Source organism: Mustelus asterias, chromosome 2, assembly GCF_964213995.1.
Source record: "Mustelus asterias chromosome 2, sMusAst1.hap1.1, whole genome shotgun sequence".
Classification (NCBI taxonomy): domain Eukaryota; kingdom Metazoa; phylum Chordata; class Chondrichthyes; order Carcharhiniformes; family Triakidae; genus Mustelus; species Mustelus asterias.
Genome location: NC_135802.1, coordinates 47464664 through 47487322, shown reverse-complemented (window position 1 = coordinate 47487322; position 22659 = coordinate 47464664). Strand labels below are relative to the sequence as shown.

The window sequence follows — 22659 nt, the reverse complement described above, 5'->3', positions numbered from 1 at the left end:
CCTCTCTCTCCACCTTTTCAGGTTCTTCGAGAAAACCTGCCCTTTGACCAAGGTTTTAGCCACCTGTCATAGTGGTGGAATGACTTAAGGTGCAAGCGGCCAGATTCAGAGGAGTGTCAAGATCTGAGAGGATTGTGGTGCTTAGAGAAAGGTTACAGAAATGAGGACCTGAGAAATAAACAGCGCGAGGGCTGAAAAGAATGGTGAATAATAGTGGGTGAATTCAATGTCAGACACAGAAAGAGAAGTGAAAGGAAGATTAAGGAGCAAAAGTGGGGAAAAATAGGCCTTTTAAAAAAATATATAGAACAGCTAAATTTGAAAAAATTCTTGAATTGAAATCACAAGAGCCAGGTTAGAACCAGCAAATATGAAATTTGGACTGATATCAGGAAGATCTTCATGAGAATAATCTATACATAGATTTCAGTTCTCAACCGAGCAGTGGAAACAATTGTCCTGGTGAAGTACATGAACTAACTAGATGCTCCAGTGTCAATTTGATGGATGAACTAAGATGGGCTGAATGGACTTCCTCATCCATAATTATCTTGTGATAAGCAAACATCAATTAAATCATTCACAATAATACCACACACAGTTGATTACAATTCTTTTAATGTTTCCATGGTCATTTTCTTTGGCCCCGTGTTAAAAACTTGGAAATAACATGCAACCTGAAGAAATACAGTTCCACTCTTGTTCACTTCTGGGCAAGAATTTGATTGGCAGTCATTGGCACTTATGTTAATAGGATTCAAAGACTGCAAGTAATTAGGCTAATTTTCTGTCGCTAGCTTAATGGTGAATTGATGTGCCATTGCAGCAACTTCTTGCAATTCATTGTGAGGTTAAGTGAGATGCTATTTTTTTGAAGTTAACAGCAGAATGGCACAAATCGACCAATTACTTGTGGTGATTTGCATTTGACAGGGTATCTCTTCCTTGCTGCAAGCTTAAGGTCACAATTTACACATTGGCAAAGGCACGTGTCACTCAATTCAGCAAACTCTGGACCATTGGTGCATTTTGGAACTCTTGCTACTTGGTTTGATCCTCTTCGTTCAACAACCTGGGGAAATGGCAAAACACAGTTCCAAGTTTTTAACATGGGGTCAAGAAAAAAGAGCCGTTTTAATGAACATTCTTCAGATGCAATTGAATATAAATGGTCTTCACGCCACCAGCCAGCAGGAAGACCAACCTGCCATTGGGAGAATTGCAACAGGATTTTACACCGGCAGCTTTCTGACTTTTTGGCCAGAATACTCCAGCCTCACCCATGGCTGGGATTTTCCGGTCTCGCTGCAGTGAGTGGAGATTTGGCTGTGCACCCAGTTCTCCGCTCTTGTTGATAGTGGTGGTGGGGCGAAGGAGATTGGAGAATTCCAACCTTTGACTCCCAGTAGATTCTCTGTTCCCCCCTGCCACCAAACCTGTCGCAGGTGGCATGGGAGAATTCCACCCTTGGGGGGTGGATTGTCCATGTCTGCTTTTGTTGGGCGGAATGGCAACAAGAGCGGAAAGTCTCGTGAATGTCCAGATCGTGTTTCACGCTGACGCAAAAGCATGATGCAGTTGTCCCCGTCCCCCCTCCCTGAACAGGACCTAATGGCTTCTATGCCTGAATGACCCTCCCAGCCTGTAAAAAAAAAGTCCATTCACGCTGGTGTGGGAGACCGGTGGGAATCACAACTGATCTCCCAAGGTGTGCACCTGGCGAGCAAACCGCCCAGAGGTGAGTGTGTTACTCAGTGGGGAGAGGGGCATGCCCGGGGACTGCCCCATGGAGAGTATCAAGGGCAGTGCTTGGACAGTGCCATGGGATTGGGGGGCGGGGGGAGCGGTTTATATATGAACTTTTGTGCACTGGGATGGACTTTAAAAATGGCTCCCCGATCATGAAGAAAGCCACCGTGAGTGCTGACAGCTTCAGTGCCTCTCTAAATCCGCTATCGGCCTTTGTTGATAATTGGGAAAATGCTCCCCTTAGTCTTTTTCGAGACAAATGAAGTCCCACTCTGTTCACTATCTTTCCTACTGGACATCAACCTCTCAGTTCTAATACCACCCTTGTGAATCTCTTGTGAACCTTCCCTTTAACTCCCCTACTGCTCACATCATTCAGAATTGATTTGGAGGGGAGATGAATTTGTAGTAATTTAAAGTGTAACGAAGACAGTAAAGATAATGGTGATGAACATTGTACAAAAAATCTGGACTGGCCAGCAGATGGGCTGAGAAATGGGCAAGAAGCTTATTTGATGATTGGAAGCATGAATGTTGGTTATCTTTGCCGTTGAACAAATTCCTTGCAATATAATATTATTAGATTTGATTATTATCTCTCTCTTTCTTCTAGTAAATCGGGTGGAAATTCATCTTCCAGTTTTGGTGATGTGGCACCTAGTTCCAGGCGATCCACTCCACCCTCTTCTGGTAAGTGGGTCAACAAATTCTTTACCTTCCAAAACACCTATACTTGATCATCATTATTAGTTTATTGATTAGATTTTGTTTGAATTGCATTGTTGAACCTGAATATTGTTCTGTTAGCTATGTGTATTTAAAAGCAATGAGAATATTTTATCTTCCTGCCTGAGACTAGTAGTTTAATTAAAAATAACTTTATGAAAAAAACCCAGACATTGGGGCAGGGCAACTTCTAATCCTTACAATTTGGTACATCAAATGCTAGGATTCTAGCTGCTGTCCAGTCTATCCTTCCTGAATCTGTATCTCTGAATGAATGCAGGTATCAAGATGGGTGTTAGCAGATAACAGGATTGAAATCTACTATGTAGCCTTCCTTGAGGCAATATCAGTTAGGTAGCATGGCTAACCCTTTTATGCTGTAGTTTTTTTTTCACAAAGCCGCACAAGATTTCTTTCTGGCCAGAAAAACTGAATCAGTACATTGATTTACTAATGTTGATGCGGGGAGGTGAAATCAGATTATACTTAAAGATCTGAAATATGATCACTTCATCATGGTTGATTAATTCTGCCTCTGGCTGCCAGGGAAGTGAAAGGAAAACTCTCAATTTCTCTGGAGCTTGAAGTGAACCTATCACACATTTTACCAAGACAGGCAGTAGATTCTTAATGCTCAACCTTTCGCCATCAAAATTAATCTTCAGGAGCTTATTATTATCAGGTAAAAATTGAAGATTGTGAAGCAAAGCAGGTTAAAGTTTATGATCATGGATGAGAATTTTCTGATGCATTTTCTGATGTGAATGATGAATAACTGTGAGGCTCAGAAAAAAATGACACTGCTGAGAGCTACCTGGATGATCACACGTCACTATAAAATTTATCAGGATTTTGCACTTTTTTCCTGGCCTATCTGTTAATCATTTCCTGAACCAATCTGCAAAGTGTTTAGTTATCATGTCGTTTCCTTCTTGTTTTGACCAATATTGTTTTCCCTCCACATCTGTTTTGCTCTTCATTTATTGCAGCCGTTTTACATCTCCATCCATTTTGAATATCAGTGATCCCTGAGCTGCCAGAGCATAGTGAGTGGTTCATACATCTGGAGGTGATGACAAGCTTTGGTTGTTCAGAGATTTATTGAAAATGACAGTGGGAGCCAAAATTCAGTGACCTTGCCCAGTTTGAGATAATATCCAACTCCTCTGAGAGTAGCCAACCAACTATGCACCCTCCCTGCGTAGAGAATTGAAGCAATTTTAAAATATTCAAATTTTAAAATGGTGGAACCATGCCTTAAATACAAATGAGAAGCAAGCCATTCTAAAACCCATGCATGCTGATTTCTATAATCTGCAGAAAGACATTTATATCTAAATCAGCTGTCTTGTAAACAGTAACACAGCGGTGTTCATCATGCTGCTTTATCCTCCTCTCTCTTTCTCCACAGCACCTCTCTCCCTCCCTCTTTCCACATATTTTAATATTGACTAAGGGTAGTATCCATGCATTAAAGAACCGTTAAGTATTGTGTAGACATAAAACTGATCAATCAACCATAGTATGGCAGTGGACTTCACTCTGATGCATTGTGTGATGTTGGCTTATCTGCTTGAATGTGGATGATACTTAATTTTACAAATGTTCTTCCCCTTTTTTTAGCACTGTTTGAAGACCAATGTTCAGTCTATCCACTGAGTAGTTAAGTTTATGTGAATGTGTAAACTGTTCTGCTAGGCTATTCAACCATGAAAGGTATCATCGCTGGGACGTATCCAGTCGTTATTTAAACAGCCAAGTGCACATGGTTCAGCAAGCTGGTGTTCCAGTGCCACGTATTGCTCCATCACTTGCTATGAAGCTGCTCCAACAATAAAATGGCACAAAGTTGTTGAGTAACCTCTGAGCACTATTTGACAGTTCAAACACTTGCATCTGGAAAGAGATGATATTGTCTATGAGTATGGAAGGAGAAAAGTGCCTCCTTTTTCCTACAATAGAACTTTTGCCATTTGTCCTGCTGCACTTCCCCATTAATTGATTCCCCTGGAGGAGATACAGGACCAGACTCCAGTGAAGCGGAGTTGGAAAATATTAACATAATCTATTCTATTCAACCCTCTGCCCAATGTGTTTCAAAGGTTGAAGTTGTCATGGACATAATATAGGACAGTAAGAAGTCTCACAACACCAGGTTAAAGTCCAACAGGTTTATTTGGTAGCAAATACCATAAGCTTTCGGAGCAATGCTCCTTCGTCAGATGGAGTGGTCTCTGTTCTCAAACAGGGCACAGACACAGAAATCAAATTACAGAATACTGATTAGAATGCAAATCTCTACAGCCAGCCAGGTCTTAAATGTACAGACAATGTGGGTGGAGGGAGCATTCAACACAGGTTAAAGAGATGTGTATTGTCTCCAGACAGTACAGCTTGTGAAATTGTGCAAGTCCAGGAGGCAAGCTGTGGGGGTTACTGATAATGTGACATAAATCCAACATCCCGGTTTAGACCGTCCTCATGTGTGCGGAACTTGGCTATCAGTTTCTGCTCAGTGACTCTGCGCTGTCATGTGTCGTGAAGGCCGCCTTGGAGAACGCTTACCTGAAGATCCAAGGCTGAATGCCCGTGACTGCTGAAGTGCTCCCCCACAGGAAGAGAACAGTCTTGCCTGGTGATCGTCGAGCGGTGTTCATTCATCCGTTGTCGTAGCGTCTGCATGGTTTCCCCAATGTACCATGCCTCGGGACATCCTTTCTTGCAGCGTATCAGGTAGACAATGTTGGCCGAGTTGCAAGAGTAGGTACCGTGTACCTGGTAGATGGTGTTCTCACGTGAGATGATGGCATCCGTGTTGATGATCCGGCACGTCTTGCAGAGGTTGCTGTGGCAGGATTGTGTGGTGTTGTGGTCACTGTTCTCCTGAAGGCTGGGTAGTTTGCTGCGGACAATGGTCTGTTTGAGGTTGCGTGGTTGTTTGAAGGCAAGAAGTGGGGGTCATAGAATCATAGAAACCCTACAGTGCAGAAACAGGCCATTCGGCCCATCAAGTCTGCACCGACCACAATCCCACCCAGGCCCTACTCCCATATCCCTACACATTTACCCGCTAATCCCTCTAACCTACTCAGGACACTAAGGGGCAATTTTTAGCATGGCCAATCAACCTAACCCGCACATCTTTGGACTGTGGGAGGAAACCGGAGCGCCTGGAGGAAACCCACACAGACACGAGGAGAATGTGCAAACTCCACACAGACAGTGACCCAAGCCGGGAATCGAACTCAGGTCCCTGGAGCTGTGAAGCAGCAGTGCTGACCACTGTGCTACCGTGCCGGGGTGTGGGGATGGCCTTGGCGAGATGTTCGTCTTCACCAAGGCGGCCTTCACGACACATGACAGCGCAGAGTCACTGAGCAGAAACTGATAGCCAAGTTCCGCACACATGAGGACGGTCTAAACTGGGATGTTGGATTTATGTCACATTATCAGTAACCCCCACAGCTTGCCTCCTGGACTTGCACAATTTCACAAGCTGTACTGTCTGGAGACAATACACATCTCTTTAACCTGTGTTGAATGCTCCCTCCACCCACATTGTCTGTACATTTAAGACCTGGCTGGCTGTAGAGATTTGCATTCTAATCAGTATTCTGTAATTTGATTTCTGTGTCTGTGCCCTGTTTGAGAACAGAGACCACTCCATCTGACGAAGGAGCATTGCTCCGAAAGCTTATGGTATTTGCTACCAAATAAACCTGTTGGACTTTAACCTGGTGTTGTGAGACTTCTTACTGTGCTTACCCCAGTCCAACGCCGGCATCTCCACATCATAATATAGGAGCCAGACATGTATTTAATCATCTTTAGATTTTCAGTATGTCCTTAACCAGATATCCAATCCAGTTCTTTCCATTTCATTTTAGCTCCATACGCACACCTAAAGATGAAAAAATAACCTTGTTAATTCCAAAATAAATAGAGTTTATTGAAATGCTATTAGCAGACAGGGGGAGTAAAAACCTGAGCAGTTCAGAGCTTTCTTACTGATTGCACTTTTTAAATTAGTTGTAATTAATTCTCTTTCATCCATAAGACATGCAAATTGAAGCAAACCAAGAGGTTTCTCAAATTGGAGCAGAGATGTTGAGGGAAGTAAGTGGTCCATCTGGTGACAAATAGCAAATGATGAAGGCGACTACAGAATCCCAAAGCCCCTGTTGCTTAGGATGATAAGAAGTATTCACTTTCTAACATTCTGTTCCATTGGCGATTGGAAATGATTTTGAATGCCATGATTTTTAGGGTTTTGAGCATATTAAAATTGGCCCCTTAATCTCTTGTTGGAACACCATAATTTACAGGATTGCCATTTGGTCTATAGGCTTAAATGTGAATTATGTCTGTAGTATGACTGGTGTGGAGAGCTTCATATTGATTAGGGCATTGCTAGGATTTCTGTACATGATGAAACTGAATTATTTGTGTGGGTTGGATGCCTGCGACCTGAAGCGGAAATGTGAGCTGTGGGTTGTAAGGATGGGTTTGGTAATTGGATGCACTGATATACAAGTGCTTGGCTTGACGCTATTTCTCAAAGATTAAATTGCAATTACACGTGGTAATAAGAACTAGATCTTCAGCGGGGTGTGAGCAGATGGCATTGGAACAGAACAAGAACAAATTTTCTGTAGCCTCTCCTTGAAGTCCTCCCGTTACTTTATAATATTTTTCCTGACATTTGATTACAAAGAATAATTTGAAATTGGCTGGACTTTTTCAGTCATGGTCTATTGACCTGAATATTCTTTCCCCTTGTTTTGATTTTCTTTTCTCCGTACTGATCCCAGTAGTAGTGCAGGCTGCCGGGCTCTGCCTCTGCCTCTGCCAGACATAGTTTAAGATCCAGTCTATTCGAGAGCCATGTTTACTTAGCCTGACAATATCTACTGGAAGGGTACTTAGCACAGAAACTGAGGCCTTGAGAGAAGAGAAACAGAAGTGGATAATAACAAGCCAAGTAATTTAAATGCACCTTGATCCCATGTAAACATAAGTGATTTCAAGAAAAGAATTGAATGACTATATTTGCAGATTAATGTAATAATTTTTCTTATGAGTGTGTGTGCACAATTCAGTTACCTCCCCCAGGATATCATAGAAATCATAGAAACCCTACAGTGCAGAAGGAGGCCATTCGGCCCATCGAGTCTGCACCGACCACAATCCCACCCAGGCCCTACCCCCACATATTTTACCCACTAATCCCTCTAACCTACACATCCCAGGACTCTAAGGGGCAATTTTTTTAAAACCTGGCCAATCAACCTAACCCGCACATCTTTGGACTGTGGGAGGAAACCGGAGCACCCGGAGGAAACCCACGCAGACACGAGGAGAATGTGCAAACTCCACACAGACATTGACCCGAGCCGGGAATCGAACCCGGGACCCTGGAGCTGTGAAGCAGCAGTGCTAACCACTGTGCTACCATGCCGCCCTGTTTGGCGTTGGGGTGGGGGGGTTTCAGTTAATGAGGTAGGAGGATGGCATGTGGGGACCCCACCACCTTCCTGCCGCACCCTGATTATGGCCTTCTGCCCTGCTGCCAATTGATGTCCTTAAGTGCACAATTAATGTCCACAAACTGAACCATCATACTGTCTGTTTTTACACAAATAGATTAAAGGTGATAATGAAAGTCTCACTTTTGTTATTCATTCATGGGATGTGGACATTGCTGGCTGAGTCAGCATTTATTGCCCATCCTTGAGGGCAATTAAGAGTCGCCCACATTGCTGTGGATCTGGAGTCACATGTAGGCCAGACCAGGTAAGGACAACAGATTTCCTTCCTAAAGGACATTAGTGAACGATGTGGGTTTTTGCAACAATGGTTTCGTGGTCATCCAGATTTTTTAAAAATTGAATTCAAAGTTCACCATCTGCCATGGTGGGATTCATACCCAGGTCCCCAGAGCGTTACCCTGGGTCTCTGGATTACTAGTCTAGTGACAATACATCTGCGCCACTGCCTCCCCACAGGATGGATAAGGATGCTTCCTTATTTGAAGTTTGCCACTGTTAACAAACCTGCCAATAGAGTTTCAATCTGATGTTTGCAAGTGAATAATGAAGTGTGTTTATTGTTGTAATGATTAAGTAAGCCAAATTCTTTCTGCAGAGAATTTATTTACCTTTTTTTCCAGAAGCTCCAGTTTAAACTTCTCGGTATTTATGGCACAATTCATTGTTTGTCTCTTGTTTTATATTTGACATAAATAGGTGTGTTGTCTTTGGTTCCTTTTCTTTTACTGTTTGTACATTGCCATATTTTACTTTATATGTGCCACTGTATATTTTATTTGAATTACTCCCATTCATTCAACTCCTGTTTTCCTTCCTTCCCCTCTTGCCTGGTACCCTGGACCTATCTGCCTGTGTAGCTTTTGATTTAGATGCCAGTGGCTTAGATGCAGAAGACAATGATCCCCCGGCAAATCACCGCTCCCCTATAGCCAGTGTAAACAGTCTAACGTCTCCCCAGTCTAAAGAGAAAAGAATGCCCTTCTTTAAGAAGGTAACCATACTTCCTAAACTGCAGTCTGTCGCACGTGCTAACCAGCAGTATGTCACATAACCAGCAGTATGTCTTGTATTTGTATGTGTCCTGTGAAAAGTCAATAATATGCATGCCCTGTTATTCTTGTTTTTTTCTTCAATGTTTCTATAGCTAAACAGAAGCAGAAATCGGTAAGTCAATATTGTTACATGTCGGTCCTGCCCATTGCATAATTAGCATTGAAATCTTAAGCTCGATCAGCATGAACAAGTTTCTTTCTTGAAAAATGAGTGAACACTAGGACCACATAATTGCAACACATGATTTGCAGAGATTCAGATTTTGATTGGTTCTAAAGCATGCACAAGAGACTCATCAGAGAGCTAGCTATGTGCATAAACTTTTGAGAATCATGCTAATTATGCCACTGGGACATTCCCTGCTACCTAGCAACTGGACAACAGGACTGTCAGTATTGTATTAGATTGTCCTGTGCATTAGTTTAGGTGAAACAGAGAGAAAAAAAATCTTTATGGCTGTTGTTACTGTGCTTTGATCTTTGTGTGTTAAGTTCAGTCGTATTGATGCTTTGTGTTTTCTGCTTTGATGTTTGGCATGTTTTGTTACTTTAAGATACGATCTGAAAATTGAGTCATGTGCTGGTTACTGGTTTCTTGGTAACTTACATTTGGGTATTTTGTAACTATTCGGAAATAAATTTAACACAGAAAATGAGAGTGTGGCTGAAAAGAAAAACATACTATAAATCTGAAATAAATGGGAGAAAATGTGCTGCCCAGGGGAAAAAAGTCTTATTGGGAAATGATAAGAAGCGATGTGTGAATGCTTTGGACAAAGACCATTTGGTGCTATTGTCTCTGTTTCCCTTGAAAGCAACTTGCTTAATTACGCAGTCTATCCCTAGTGCCCATGTTTGCTTTTGATGTGACGTTACATCTGATAATAAATATATGCTGGTATAATTAAACTGGATATATTTGTAATCGTTAGTTTGTAATGTATTCTGTTGCATTTTATCCATATTTAAGTAATAGCTAGTTATATTTCTAATCAAATCAACAGCATAGAAGGAGGCTGTTTGGCCTATCGTGTCTGCACTGGGATTGACAAACAAATGTTCATGAAAATCAAACCACTAGCCATTTTATTTTGAGATGCTTTCTGTTTCGCATTGATCTTTTCAAGATGAAAAGTCATGACTGGTGCATTGAATTTGTATACTTATATTTATAATAATTAGAGGTGCTAATCTAAGTCCACGAGCAAGGTTAACTAAACTTAGGGTCTTGGCAGACATCATTAACAATAAAAAGACTTTCTTCTTACCTAAATTAAATTTGCCTAAATAATTTTACCTTGGGAGTCCTTATTTATTCAATGGCATCCTGGGCATGAATTACAGTTCAGTTGCATACAGATTTGGTCCCCTTACCTAAAAAAGGATAAAGTAACATTGGAGGCAATCCAAAGGAGATTCACCAGGCTAATTCCTGGGATGAGAGGGTTGTCCTATCAAGAAAGATGAAATAAGAACAAGAACAAAGAACAATACAGCACAGGAACAGGCCCTTCGGCCCTCCAAGCCCGCGCCGCTCCCCGGTCCAGGATTGAATCCTGAATCCAGGATCCCCGCCCAATTTTCCAGCCTATCTACATCCTAATATCCTATCCACCGAGCTGTCCCTCACAGCTACGATGCTTTGTTCATCACAACCTATTAACTCACCCCCACCCCCCCATTCCAGACCATGTGATCTCCAGGGAGAGGCGAAAACCCAGAGTGAAAACCCCAGGGCCAATATGGGGAAAAAAAATCTGGGAAATTCCTCTCCGACCCCCTGAGGCGATCGAAACGAGTCCAGGAGATCACACTGGCCCTGATCAGAAAATGCTTCCCAACCCTATTCATTTCCACTTCTGCTTTACGAACACCATCTGAATTCCCTGCCCCCGAGACAGGTTCCCAACTATCCGCAGTCTCGCTCTGTACTGGCACCAGCAAGATGATCATAGAATGAAGCCTTGAAACGAGAAACAAAGAACAATTAGCCCGCGCCGCTCCCTGGTCCAAACTAGACCACTCTTTTGTATCCCTCCATTCCCACTCCGTTCCCAGGAAATAGTCTGGGTCTGTCTTCCTTTGAGTTTAGAAGAGTGAGGGGTGACCTTATTCAAACATATAAGATCCTGAGGGGGCTTGACAGAATGGATAGTGAGATGCTTCACTGGTGGGAGAGTCTCGGCTAGGGGGCATAGCTACAAGATAAAGGGCCAGTCATTTAAAACTCAGAAATTTCTTCTCTCAGAGGGTGGTGAATCTCTAGAATTCTCTGCCCCAAAGGGTGGTTGAGGTGGGGTCATTAGAAATATTTCCTATATTCCATCATTAAGAGTTGAAAAAGCTTCTTGTGCTGCACTGGCATTGCACTGATAAATGCTGATAAATGTTGATCATGCCTTTAATGTATGGCTGGGAAGTTTTCTTCACCCCAGTGGGAGTTGGCCATGCAGTAGCCCCTCAGTAAGCACGGTCGTGCTTCCTTCAGTGACAGTTTTTCACATTCGTCCTGCATTGTAGCACCAAAGCCACCCAAATACTCCAAACAATTTAGGAGACCCACTGTAGGGTTTGCATCCGAGATGGTGGAAGTTATTCATCCGTCCTGTGCCAGTGTTTCTTCAGCCTGTGTGACCCCTGAGAACTCGCCTGCCTCCTCCTTCCTCCAGCTCCTGCGTTATGCTCAAAGCTGCGGGAAATAAAGGGCAAAGAGTCAACATTGTGCAGATGTTCAAATTTCACTAAACGGTGACAAGAAGTCAACCTCAGCGATGGTTGTGTGCCGAGTGGCAGTGTGGTTTCTAATTCTGTCGCCCGGTATCCGGGAGACTCCCATCTCACCAGCAACAGCTTTGCACTCCGCCACCCAGCTAATCTCCATTGCTGCTGCCTCTGCAGTGGACAGGCTAGCTTCATTGGAGGGCCACCTCCGGTTCTCTGTCTCTCCCAGGTGTTCTTTGCAGAGAAAGAAAGCAGGCGTGAGCTGTGAATTGTATGGAAAGGATGGAATGAGAACATTTGAGGAGAATGGATGTGGGGGATATGTCTGGGATGGCACTGAGATCAGGGTGAGCGTCAGTGGGTGTGAGGACAGTGCCTTCATAGAGAGAGGAGTGCAGCTGCGAAGTCTACTAGTCTGAGGAGTGCTGTGCAGTAGATTTGGGGGAGTTCAGAGTGTGGGTATCCAACACCTGGGACCACTAAACCTTCCCACCTTCATGGAATCTCTTGCATCACAAAATCTAAGTGTGAGAAATCAACAGTTGCTGCTTGTTGCAAGGTTGTTGTTACAGAGGTGTTGTCTTTGTAGTCTTCAGTAGGTTTATAAATGACCCCAGCCATTATGGGAATTAAATGCTTGCTCTTGATGTCACTCCATATCACAAACTATCCACCCAGCCAACTGATCCCTGAAGAATTGAACTTGTGACTCCTGGTTTACAAGACCAGTGTGCTAACCATTGAGCTATGGAGCCAAGAACCAGGAGGGACCTGTACTCAGTCCCACATTAACCCTTATACTACACTGCTCACTAGATCTATCATTTCCAGCCATGCCTGTTTGGTCTAAGAGGCTGGGCCTCTGCTTTCTGTTTGAGGGAAACAATAATGGCTCCTCCCAGCTTGCAACAGGAATTCCACAGAAGAGTCAGAGTATCAGGGGCTGCCTTGCCACATTGCACTTCTATCCTTTTGGTTGCTGAAGCTTCAGGAATCAATCTGGAATACTGACCCTTGCCCAGATCCCATTACATATCGAGCCTTGATTCAGAGTGTCAGAGTCGTCATCACGCCAGCATTCTGCGATCAAAAGAACAGCCACAACAAAGCCGGCTCCAGCTACAATCCAGTTTCTGACCCAGTGCTTGTGCCCCTGCATTGAGCATGTTGCTTGTGTATAAATTCTGCCTATATCACTGAGGTACATTCCTTTATGGACTGCTGCTGGCTGAATCCCAAATAAGTGACATATCCAGAGATGCCATAGTCCCAAATTTCCATACGCTTTCCAAAGCACGGCCACTGTAAGTTAGTGAAAGGCTCCAGACTCGGGCTTGTATCCTGATAGATTAAATACCAGCCTTCTCCGCTCATTTCCTTCGGGGATCTTGTTTGAGGTGGAACTTCCATGTAACCCAGAAGTGGGGGCTTGCCTCATTCCTGACCTTGGAGCTGCAACCATGCAATTGACCAATTCAGGCAGTCCTTGGACTTGGGACAAAATTCATTCCTGGAATCAGCGCCCTAAGCCAAAATGTCGCAAGTCGATTTTCCCAGAGGAACAATGTTAAAAATGGGGCATTGGTTCTGTCAGTGAGGAAAAGCATGCTTTTTACCAGCGACCGCTTTTCCCCTGGGTTTCAGACATTCAAACCTCTGCCGGATACCTTTCCTGGGGTGCGGCTGACTTGGTTTTGGCTCGGGCCTGGCTAACACTTCCTGGGTACGGTGTGCCAAAATGATCCGCCGAAAACCATTCTTCACTTTCTGGGCTGTAGCTCGCCCAGGCAGCGGGCCACAGCGACCATTCTCCATAGACCGCCAAGCCCCGTAACCAGCTGGTGACCGCGCACCAATCCGACCTTCCAACCTGGTGTTATGGCCTGGTGAGTGAGGGGTGCAGGGGGCCAAATGTATCACAACTTCCCCCAGCATGTTCCAGGTCAGCGACCTACTGGCTGTTGGATTATTTGACTCTGTTTCCGTGTATAGGCAGTAGTGTTTATGTATGATAAAAATATTAAAGGTGAGCTGGCATGGAAGTCTGAACGGTGTTATAAATTTGAAAAGGGTGTCAACATACAAGCATCATAAGTGCCGTTTGTCTGAACTCAAAGACCGCCTGTAACTAAAGGAGCTCTCTGATTCTCACAGACAGAGAAGGGGGCCCAGGCCAGGGACTTGGCCTGAATCACAGTTATTTCTCATTCGGACTTTTGCTTTGGCCCCTTTATATAGAGCCAAATGCAGCTCTGCCTGTTCTGAGTTCCTTGATGCTGGCCACTGCCATGGTTCCGGGCCCAGCTGGCTGATATCTCCCATAGAGGAAACCTCTCCCACTGACTTCTGCTGCGTTCAGGTAGCAGGCTATTCCTGGCACTTATGCTGAAACCAAAGACACAGTGCATATTTGGCCCCTTAAATCAGCTAACATTGAATCACCTCTTGTGGCCTTGAACCTCTAAACCTTTAATCTCTTGCTGCACTGCCCACAGAGGAGATGCAATATGGTAACAAAATAAATCCTGAGTTTATTTGTACATTCTGTGTTAACCTGATCCTGACCAAACAATTGGCCAGCAAAGTAAAAGGGCCAAAATTTTGCAGGCGTTCCGACCGTCAGGATCTTCCGGTCCCACTGACAGCGCCCGCCCCGTCACAGGTTCCCTGGCAACGGACGGTGCAAACAATGGGAAAACCTGTTGACAGCGATGGGCCCAAGAGTTCCCAATGCCGGCTAATGGCGGGCCACATCTGCTGCTTCAAAACTCACCACTTCCAAGAGTTTAGGCAAAAATGGTCTATTGTTCTGAAAATGCGAATGCATTTAGTTGCTGACAAAATAAATTAAACCATCCATCTAGAGTTGAACCTGATTTTTGTTTTTGGTTATTGTTATAGTAATAATAGAAAACACTTGAATGCTTGATTGTTTCCAAATGTAGTTATATTTCTCTCTTTTAGAGCAGGACTTTCCCCATGGGGTTCAGGACCCTGCTATCAGGCCCAGCTGGGGTCACTGTGTGGGGGACTGCCGCTCATCTGCCATTTTTCCAGAATTGGCCAATTAGTGGACTGTCTGTGTAGCGTTTGCATGCTCTTCCCATGTCTGCCTGGGTTTTCTCCAGGTGCTTCCTCCTCCCACAGTCCAAACATGTGCAGGTTACATGGATTGGCCATGCTAAATTGCCCCATAGTGTCCCAAGATGCGTAGGGTAGATGGATTGGCCCATGGGAAATGTGTGGTATGACAGGGATAAGGCAGGGGAGAGGACCTGGCCGAATTCTACCGTCCCACCTACCACAGAAATTGGAGCGGGCGAGAGGCGGAATGGAAATGTCCGTTGACCTTGGGTGGAATTTTATGGTTTCGGGGCGAGTGAGGCCGTAAAATCCTGCCCTCTGTCAGAGTTGGTGCAGGCTTGATGGGCTGAATGGCCTTCTCCGCAGTGTAGGGATTCTATGAGGGCAGGCCCCCTGAGCAATTAAGGAAGGTAGCTAAACATCTCAAGCTGCCATTTGCAGGAGGTTAGCCCTGCTGTTTCCCCATCCCGGCTCTGAGAAATATGCCCAGGCAGCAGACGAAGAGCCACGGCAATTAAGCACACAATTCCGTGCCCAAATGGCTGCCTTCGTGCCCATCCCCAACAGGGCCGAAATATTTTCCTCAACTGGAGGAAGCGCAAGCTAGTATGGTCTCTTTAGGCTTCTTGGCCCAGGGGTCACCATCAATCGAGTTAACTGATGTATTACCAGCACAGTTACATTGGTCCATGTAAATTATAGAGCATTCAGTGAAATTAAATACATTTTCACAGATACAGTATTATTGGGTGGGATTTTCCGGTTCCCCCACAGCGTGATTTCTGACAGAGGAGACAGTTCGTCGTTGGCCACCGGCAGATCTTCCAGTCCCACCGAAGTCTACGGCGTTTTGCACGGCTTGCTTGCTTTGCCGCTGGGGAATCCATCACGGGCTCATCTTCGATGGGGCCGGCAGATCCTGCTGACGGGAAAGGCCGGAAAATCCGGCCCGTCATGTTTTTAGAAAAACTTAGAAGTCTGCGATTTTGTCTGAATTTTGCAAGGGCTGAATTAAAAAGAATGGAACAGAGATTCTTTACTCCTGTCTATATTGCACTTATGATTTGAGCTTGTGTGATTGGCATTCTTGTCAGCCAAATTAACGGTGGTATCTTTCAGGACCGAGCAGTTAAATGTGATTCAGGATCTGTCATGTCCTCTGTTTATAAGCTGTTTAAATATTTACTAAGTTAGGACGTGTCTCTATCACCCCTGGGGACCAAACACACCCAGTTTTTGTTTACTCCACAACTCGTTGTCTTTTAATGAGTGGTGAACACTTGAAATCCCACAGTGGATTTTGCTTTAACAAGGTTCTTGTCTGCCAGGCCTTAACATGGCGACTGTTACTGTGCACAGGTGCTGACGCTGTGCATCAGTCACCAAAGCAATCAGTCTCGCAGCACCATAGAACATCAGGAAAGCTCGTCCTTTTTCCGACTGTTAAATATAACAATGGAAAGCACAGTTGCTGTTAAATACATAAATATTCATTTTCATATATCTTGTATTTTCAGTTAGCCATTTAATTGGAAAGTTAGTTCAGATATTTTCATTGTGTAACTAGGCTGTTAATTAGGTCTGGGAAATCGAAACAATCCAGCAGAAACTATTGACTTATTCAATGTTTGTCAGCGCAATTTCTAGGATATATGAATCTTAATCCAATACCGACTTTAGGCAATGAAAAATATTTGATGGGGAGGTTAGTTGTGAAATTGGTGTTAAAAGGGGTAACAGTTGGCAGCATGGTGGCACAGTGTTAGCACTGCTGCCTCACAGTGCCAGGGACCCGGGTTCGATTCCCAGCGTGGGTCACTGTCTGTGCGGAGTCTGCACGTTCTCCCCGTGTCTGCGTGGGTTTCCTCCGGGTGTTCTGGTTTCCACCCACTGTCTGAAAGACATGCTGGTTAGGCACATCGGCCATGCTAAATTCTCCTTCAGTGTATCCGAACAGGCGCCAGAGTGTGGTGGCTAGGGGATTTTCACAGTAACTTCATTGCAGTGTTTCATAGAATTCCTGCAGTGCAGAAAGAGGCCACTTGGCCCATCGAGCCTGTACCAACAACAATCCCACCCAGGCCCTAACCCTGCAAACCCACGTATTTATCCTGACACAAAGGATCAATTCAGCATGGCCAATCCACGTAACCCGCACATTTTTGGACTGTGGGAGGAAACCGGAGCACACGGAGGAAACACACAGACACGTGGAGAATATGCAAACTCCACACAATCACTCAATTGAACCCAGGTCCTTGGCCCTGATACAGCAGTGCTAACCACTTTGCCGCTGTGCTGTCCACTTGTGACACTAATAAACAAACTTAACTTGGAAACTATTCTGTTCATGACATTCTAAGAGTGTATTTTCTTCACACAGACTGAGCACATCCCTCCTTATGATGTAGTGCCTTCTATGCGACCAGTAGTTTTAGTGGGGCCTTCTCTGAAAGGATATGAGGTAAGTAGATCAAGTAGATGAAGAATGGACCATAAGGAGCTTTTTAAAATTTCTGTGGCATGCTCTACAGACAACAGTTTTTAAAATATTGCTGCATACAATAGGCCATAACATTGACACTTGGGAAGGAAAGAGACAAGGGACTTTCACAGTAATTTAATTGCACTGTCAATGTAAGCCTACTGGTGACACTAATAAATAAACTTAACTCTACTTTTGTAATCGAGATGCATAAAAAGGCACAGATTTCTTAAGATTGAGTTTGCAGGTGAGGACTTTTATTCTTTCACGTTGGAATATGAACCCAAAGGTAAAGAGTACATTTTTTTCTATGTGCATTGTATTTTTATTTGGTTCACTTATAGTAAGAGGCACTTCTGCTCGCTTTTTAAAAAGTAATCATTGCCTTCACATCTTCCAGTTTTGTTCATTTGCACAGGTTGGAAACTTAACTCCGATCTAGTTTGCTAAAATATCGGGGTTCTTAACGTTTTGAATTGCCTCGCTCCAAAGTGCCATGTTTACAAATGAAACTCTGGTGGCAGCCTCTTGTTTATTCACTACATTCAGTTGAAATTGTTTGCGTTTTGTGACCAGTTTGAAATATGGAAAAATGTACAAATCAACACCTCTGCAAACCAGCAAAAAAAGGAATGCTTCTTCGCAATACATTTAGTTTGAGCAGCAAATCTGAGAATGAGTGCATTGCTGGGGTGGGAATCCTGCTACTGGTTTGGCACAGCTAAAAGATGGCATTGGACTTTGAAATGCAACTAAATGCTGGATGGTTAATGAGTCTGATCATTTCCTATTGATTTTAGCATTCTGAATTGTGACAATGCAACCCTCATCCATGGGGTGGTGACATGTGAGTGCTGATTTGGTAACATGCCAGTGTGATAGCAGACAGGTTCACCAAATTCTGTCTGGTACTAAGTAATGAATTTACTTGAGGTTATGATGCAGATAGCGTAGGAAATATATTACGGGAGAATTGAATCAATATTTTATGGAGTGAGGAATTGCGAGATATTAGGATCAATCAAACAGACTTTTCTGCTCCAAACACTCCAAATACAAAGACTTATCACCAAACTGGAACTGTCAAATCCAGGTATCAAGCTCATCACACAGCTCCCTCGATGACTATAAAATCCTAGAAACACTGCAGAATGATATATTACGCAAATCCAGTTTTAAACTGTAGGTCAAGTGTTTTATTATCAAAACATGAATTAAACTTTCATTTTATAATATTCCTTTCTTTAGGTGACAGACATGATGCAAAAAGCATTGTTTGACTTTCTGAAACACAGATTTGAAGGACGGTACGTACAGTTCTATAGGAAGTAGTGAATATGTAGGTTGAATCCTCAACGCTTCTTTCCTGCTGCCATCAGAGTTTTGAATGGACCTACCATATGTTAAGCTGATCTTTCTCTTGACCCCATTTCTAACTGTAACACTATATTCTGCACCGTCTCCTTTCCTTCTCTCCTATGTACTTTATGAACAGTATGTTTTGTCTGTACAGCACGCAAGTAACAATACTTTTCACTGTATCCCAATACATGTGACAATAATAAATCAAATCAAATAGGGTCAATGCGTAGGTTGAGTCCTCAATATTTCATCAGCATCCATTAATACTTTATAAAAGGAATGATTCCAAAGTCTGGCAAAATCTCCCTACAGAGTGAAATGGCAAAAAGTGTGTTAACTTTGTTGATCAGATGGGTACAGACACCCCATAATTTTTAAAACGCTCTCCCACTTGTGCTGTACTGCACTCACCCTTTTTAATTTTTTTTGACAATTATAGTCAAAAGGATTTTGTATTTCGTAGTTTTAAGTAGGGTGGCAGAGTGTCTGGGCAAGTTGGATGGAGACACAATCCTGGTTTCTAGGTGATGTTATGATCATCCATGAAATAACTTGAGCTTGACTTTTCAGCTGCTTCCTTCTCTGACTAAGTGACTGTGATTAAATCACAGAAAGATTGTTGAAGCCTTGGAAAAAGATTTAATTCTCTTCATCGTCCTCTGACTCATGCATTCAAATTTTTTTGTTTGGTCTGTATAACTCCATATTGGAAGTTGAAAACATTCAATATCACAGGATTTAATTACCACTCTCCTTGCGAATTGCCAATCCAATTCCATTTACGTCCTGTAACTCAATCAGTAGACCTTCAGCTCCTTGTGCACTTCCTCTTCATTTAGGAGGAATATCACGGGAAATATTTGTTAATGAATGCAAGACATTCAGAACTTATTTGTATGCAGTTTTTAAAAAACCTTTCTCCGCTATTTCCCATTTTCTGGAGATGTTGGTTCTTGCAGATAGAGTTCTGACATTCTCCATTACCCCATTCAAGTCTGTTGTTCATGGTTGAGCCTCAATGGTGACTGCAGACTGTTCCCCACAAGTCCATTGCTGTGCTTGCCCAATACATATGTCCAAAGGCTCATTCACTTTTGGGTTTACGGTAATAGTAATCCTGCTTGACTTTACCATTTGAGGTTGAATAGATTTGCCAAAGTCATCATCTGAGCCCTCACCAAAATGGCTTCTTGTCTGAGATACCAGAGGGTAAATGTCTCCCATAAAACAGTACCCAGCATGATGCAGCTTTTGGAAAAGCGGTTAGAGAATAGCAGGAAATCAGAAAAGGAAAAGTGAAGAAGTGCCATTTGTTCTAAAGTGAAGCTTGTTCAGTTCAGCTTCATGTCTGAAAGCCTCTACACATTGCATTCTGATAAGAATCAGTACATTTTTTATGTAAGCCAATCTTAATTTAATTTTAGTTTAATTATTTAAGTAAAATATAATTTGCAGTTAGTAAACAAATTGAATAATTCTTAGGATATCGTAAACTGCATTTCTGGCACATGACATGCTGGTTGCACTTCTGATTAATGGAATATTTCAGTTTGAACTGATAAAAATACATCCGTCCTTTAGTTAACCCTTTTTCTATTTATTTGTAGGATATCAATCACACGGGTCACAGCTGATATCTCCCTTGCCAAACGCTCAGTGTTAAATAATCCCAGTAAGCATGCAATAATTGAACGCTCTAACACCAGATCCAGCTTGGGTAAGTGTGGTGCACAATGTGTCATGTGGTTTTGTTTTATTTTCATTCCAATGCAGAATGGGGAGACTGGGTCATCTTACTCTTATGAAGTTAAAACATACTCAAGTTTATGTTCGTCCTGGCATGTCCAAAACCTGTGGAGTGTGTGCTTCATAAAGGAGAGTCTGTGCAAGTCTGTTTGTTACAGTGCAGTCAATTCCTGTTCACCAAAATAAGCGAGTTATTCTAAAATCTGATTTTCTGATCTGACTATGCACAATGCTTTAAATAATTTTGGTTCTAATGGAAGATTTTAGGGAAATGTTCTGTTCGTGCTTTCCCAAAAGCTTTTTCTTGCAATCCATAAATACTGTTGTCGTTTAAGGGCCTGGTATTTACTTCATTCTAGGCTTCTCTACCAGTCCGCTTCTAGTAGCTCGGAGTATAAATTGGAGGCACATGGTGATCACGCTAGCCTCTGTAAGGAATCTAGCTTCTGAGAGTTACTCCTGATCTGGTTAAAAATTTCACACTTGCCTCACACAGTATGATAATTAGAACTGTCCAGGTAAATTACCTTTTTTAAATTTACTCTGAAATCCTGACATGCGCTGTGTGAAAAGCTTTGCACAGGGAATGCTGAAGATGAAAATATCCTGTCAAGAAACCATCAGGCATCCCACATTAAAATGGATTCCTCATTTGGCCTGCCTGCATTTTTTTTTGTTTTTTAAAATTGGGACTAGCTTAGGGGTTTAAAAAAAAAGGAGGCATGGACAAGTTGGGCCGAAGGGCCTGTTTCCATGCTGTAAACCTCTTTGACTCTAAATTATTGTACATTCAGGGGATGTAGTCATCACTGGAAAGGCTAGCATTTATTGATCATCCCTTGAGGTCATCCCCTGCTAAGGTGGAGGTAAACTGAATTCATGGCGCTCTGTTGGAGAGTTGGTGCAGCCTTGATGGGACAAATGACCTCCTCCTATACTTTAGGGGTTTTATGGTTTACAAAGCCATTCACAGGGCAGTTATGAATTAACCACACTTATAGGTCAGATCAAGTAGGGATGGCAGATTTCCTTCCCTAAAGGACATTACAAGAAGTTGTGTTTTTACCAAAGTCCTAAAATCCTCCTGGTCAACTACTACCGTTTTGTTTCAAATTTAGCTAATTAACTGAAATATGTTCACAAACTGCCATGGTGGGATTTCAGATTATTCAGCAAGGCCTCTGGAGTACTAACCCAATAACACAACCACTAAACCATAGTATTTATATGATCATGCTCCAGACAAAAGGAAAACCAGAACTCCCAACTGAAAAGCTTAACTGTAGAATAGTACAGTGGAGATGGAATGTTTTCAATGTTCAACTTCTGTTCGTCCAAGAGAATCTCACATCTTTTCGTTTGCTTATCTTTATGAGGTCTGTGCTGTGCACTTGACTTCTTTGCTTTTTCTTGGCTCCAGTGTCTCTGTCTTTGAGTACTGCCAGGTCAGTTATCACATGGCCAGCTGCAGATTGAAGCTGTTTCTACTCAGCCCCAGTAATAAAACTTAACCTAGTAAAGCACTGCTTACCGAACCAGTGTGACATTTTCCATTTCCTGCACTGGCCTCACTGTGAAATTTACTGCACTGCTTGTGTCTGTGGTATTAATTTATATAAATAACAAATGGTTCCACATTTGTACATTTCCATTGCATATAACTTTGTAACACATTTTCTGTGCTCTGTACAAACTTGATTGTCTTGGCTTTTTTTTTATTCTTTTGCTTTATTAATGCCCTCCCTTTGCAGATGCTTTGGGTATGTATACTAGAAAGTTGGCAACAAATTCTTTCAGGTGTTTTTATGTCTGTGTACTTGTTTTTTGGCTGTGCTTTGTTTTTTTGGCTTGTCATCAGTAAAGCTGCTACTTCTGAAGAATAGTCATAGTTGAATGAGTCACTCTCACATGCAGGTTCTCCATGTGGCCTCACTACAGTGCAATGTTTGGATTGTGATATTTTAGGGTTGTTCACCTTTGTGTCTCATTGTATCAATATTTCAGTAGTTATTGGAAGAAAGGTTTAGAATGGGCAATAGATATGACCTCATCGGTTTGACTTGCACCTTACAAACAAAGGATTCTCATTTCTCAGGTCAGCACGGTGGTTAGCACTGCTGCCTCACAGTGCCAGGGACCTGGGTTCAATTCCGGCCTTAGGTGACTGTCTGTGTGGAGCTTGCAC

General features: G+C 42.9%; 1 protein-coding gene across 2 annotated transcripts in view; it reads left to right on the top strand.

Moving 5' to 3' along the window:
* LOC144507473 (voltage-dependent L-type calcium channel subunit beta-2-like) overlaps window positions 1–22659 on the top strand; it is a 150433-nt gene that overhangs the window by 106218 nt on the left and 21556 nt on the right. For both annotated transcript variants that reach the window (XM_078234601.1, XM_078234609.1), the window contains exons 5-9: window positions 2363–2439; window positions 8882–9015; window positions 17265–17345; window positions 18615–18673; window positions 20336–20445. In XM_078234601.1, the coding sequence (XP_078090727.1) occupies window positions 2363–2439; window positions 8882–9015; window positions 17265–17345; window positions 18615–18673; window positions 20336–20445 (461 nt within the window). The remainder of the gene's footprint in view (window positions 1–2362; window positions 2440–8881; window positions 9016–17264; window positions 17346–18614; window positions 18674–20335; window positions 20446–22659) is intronic.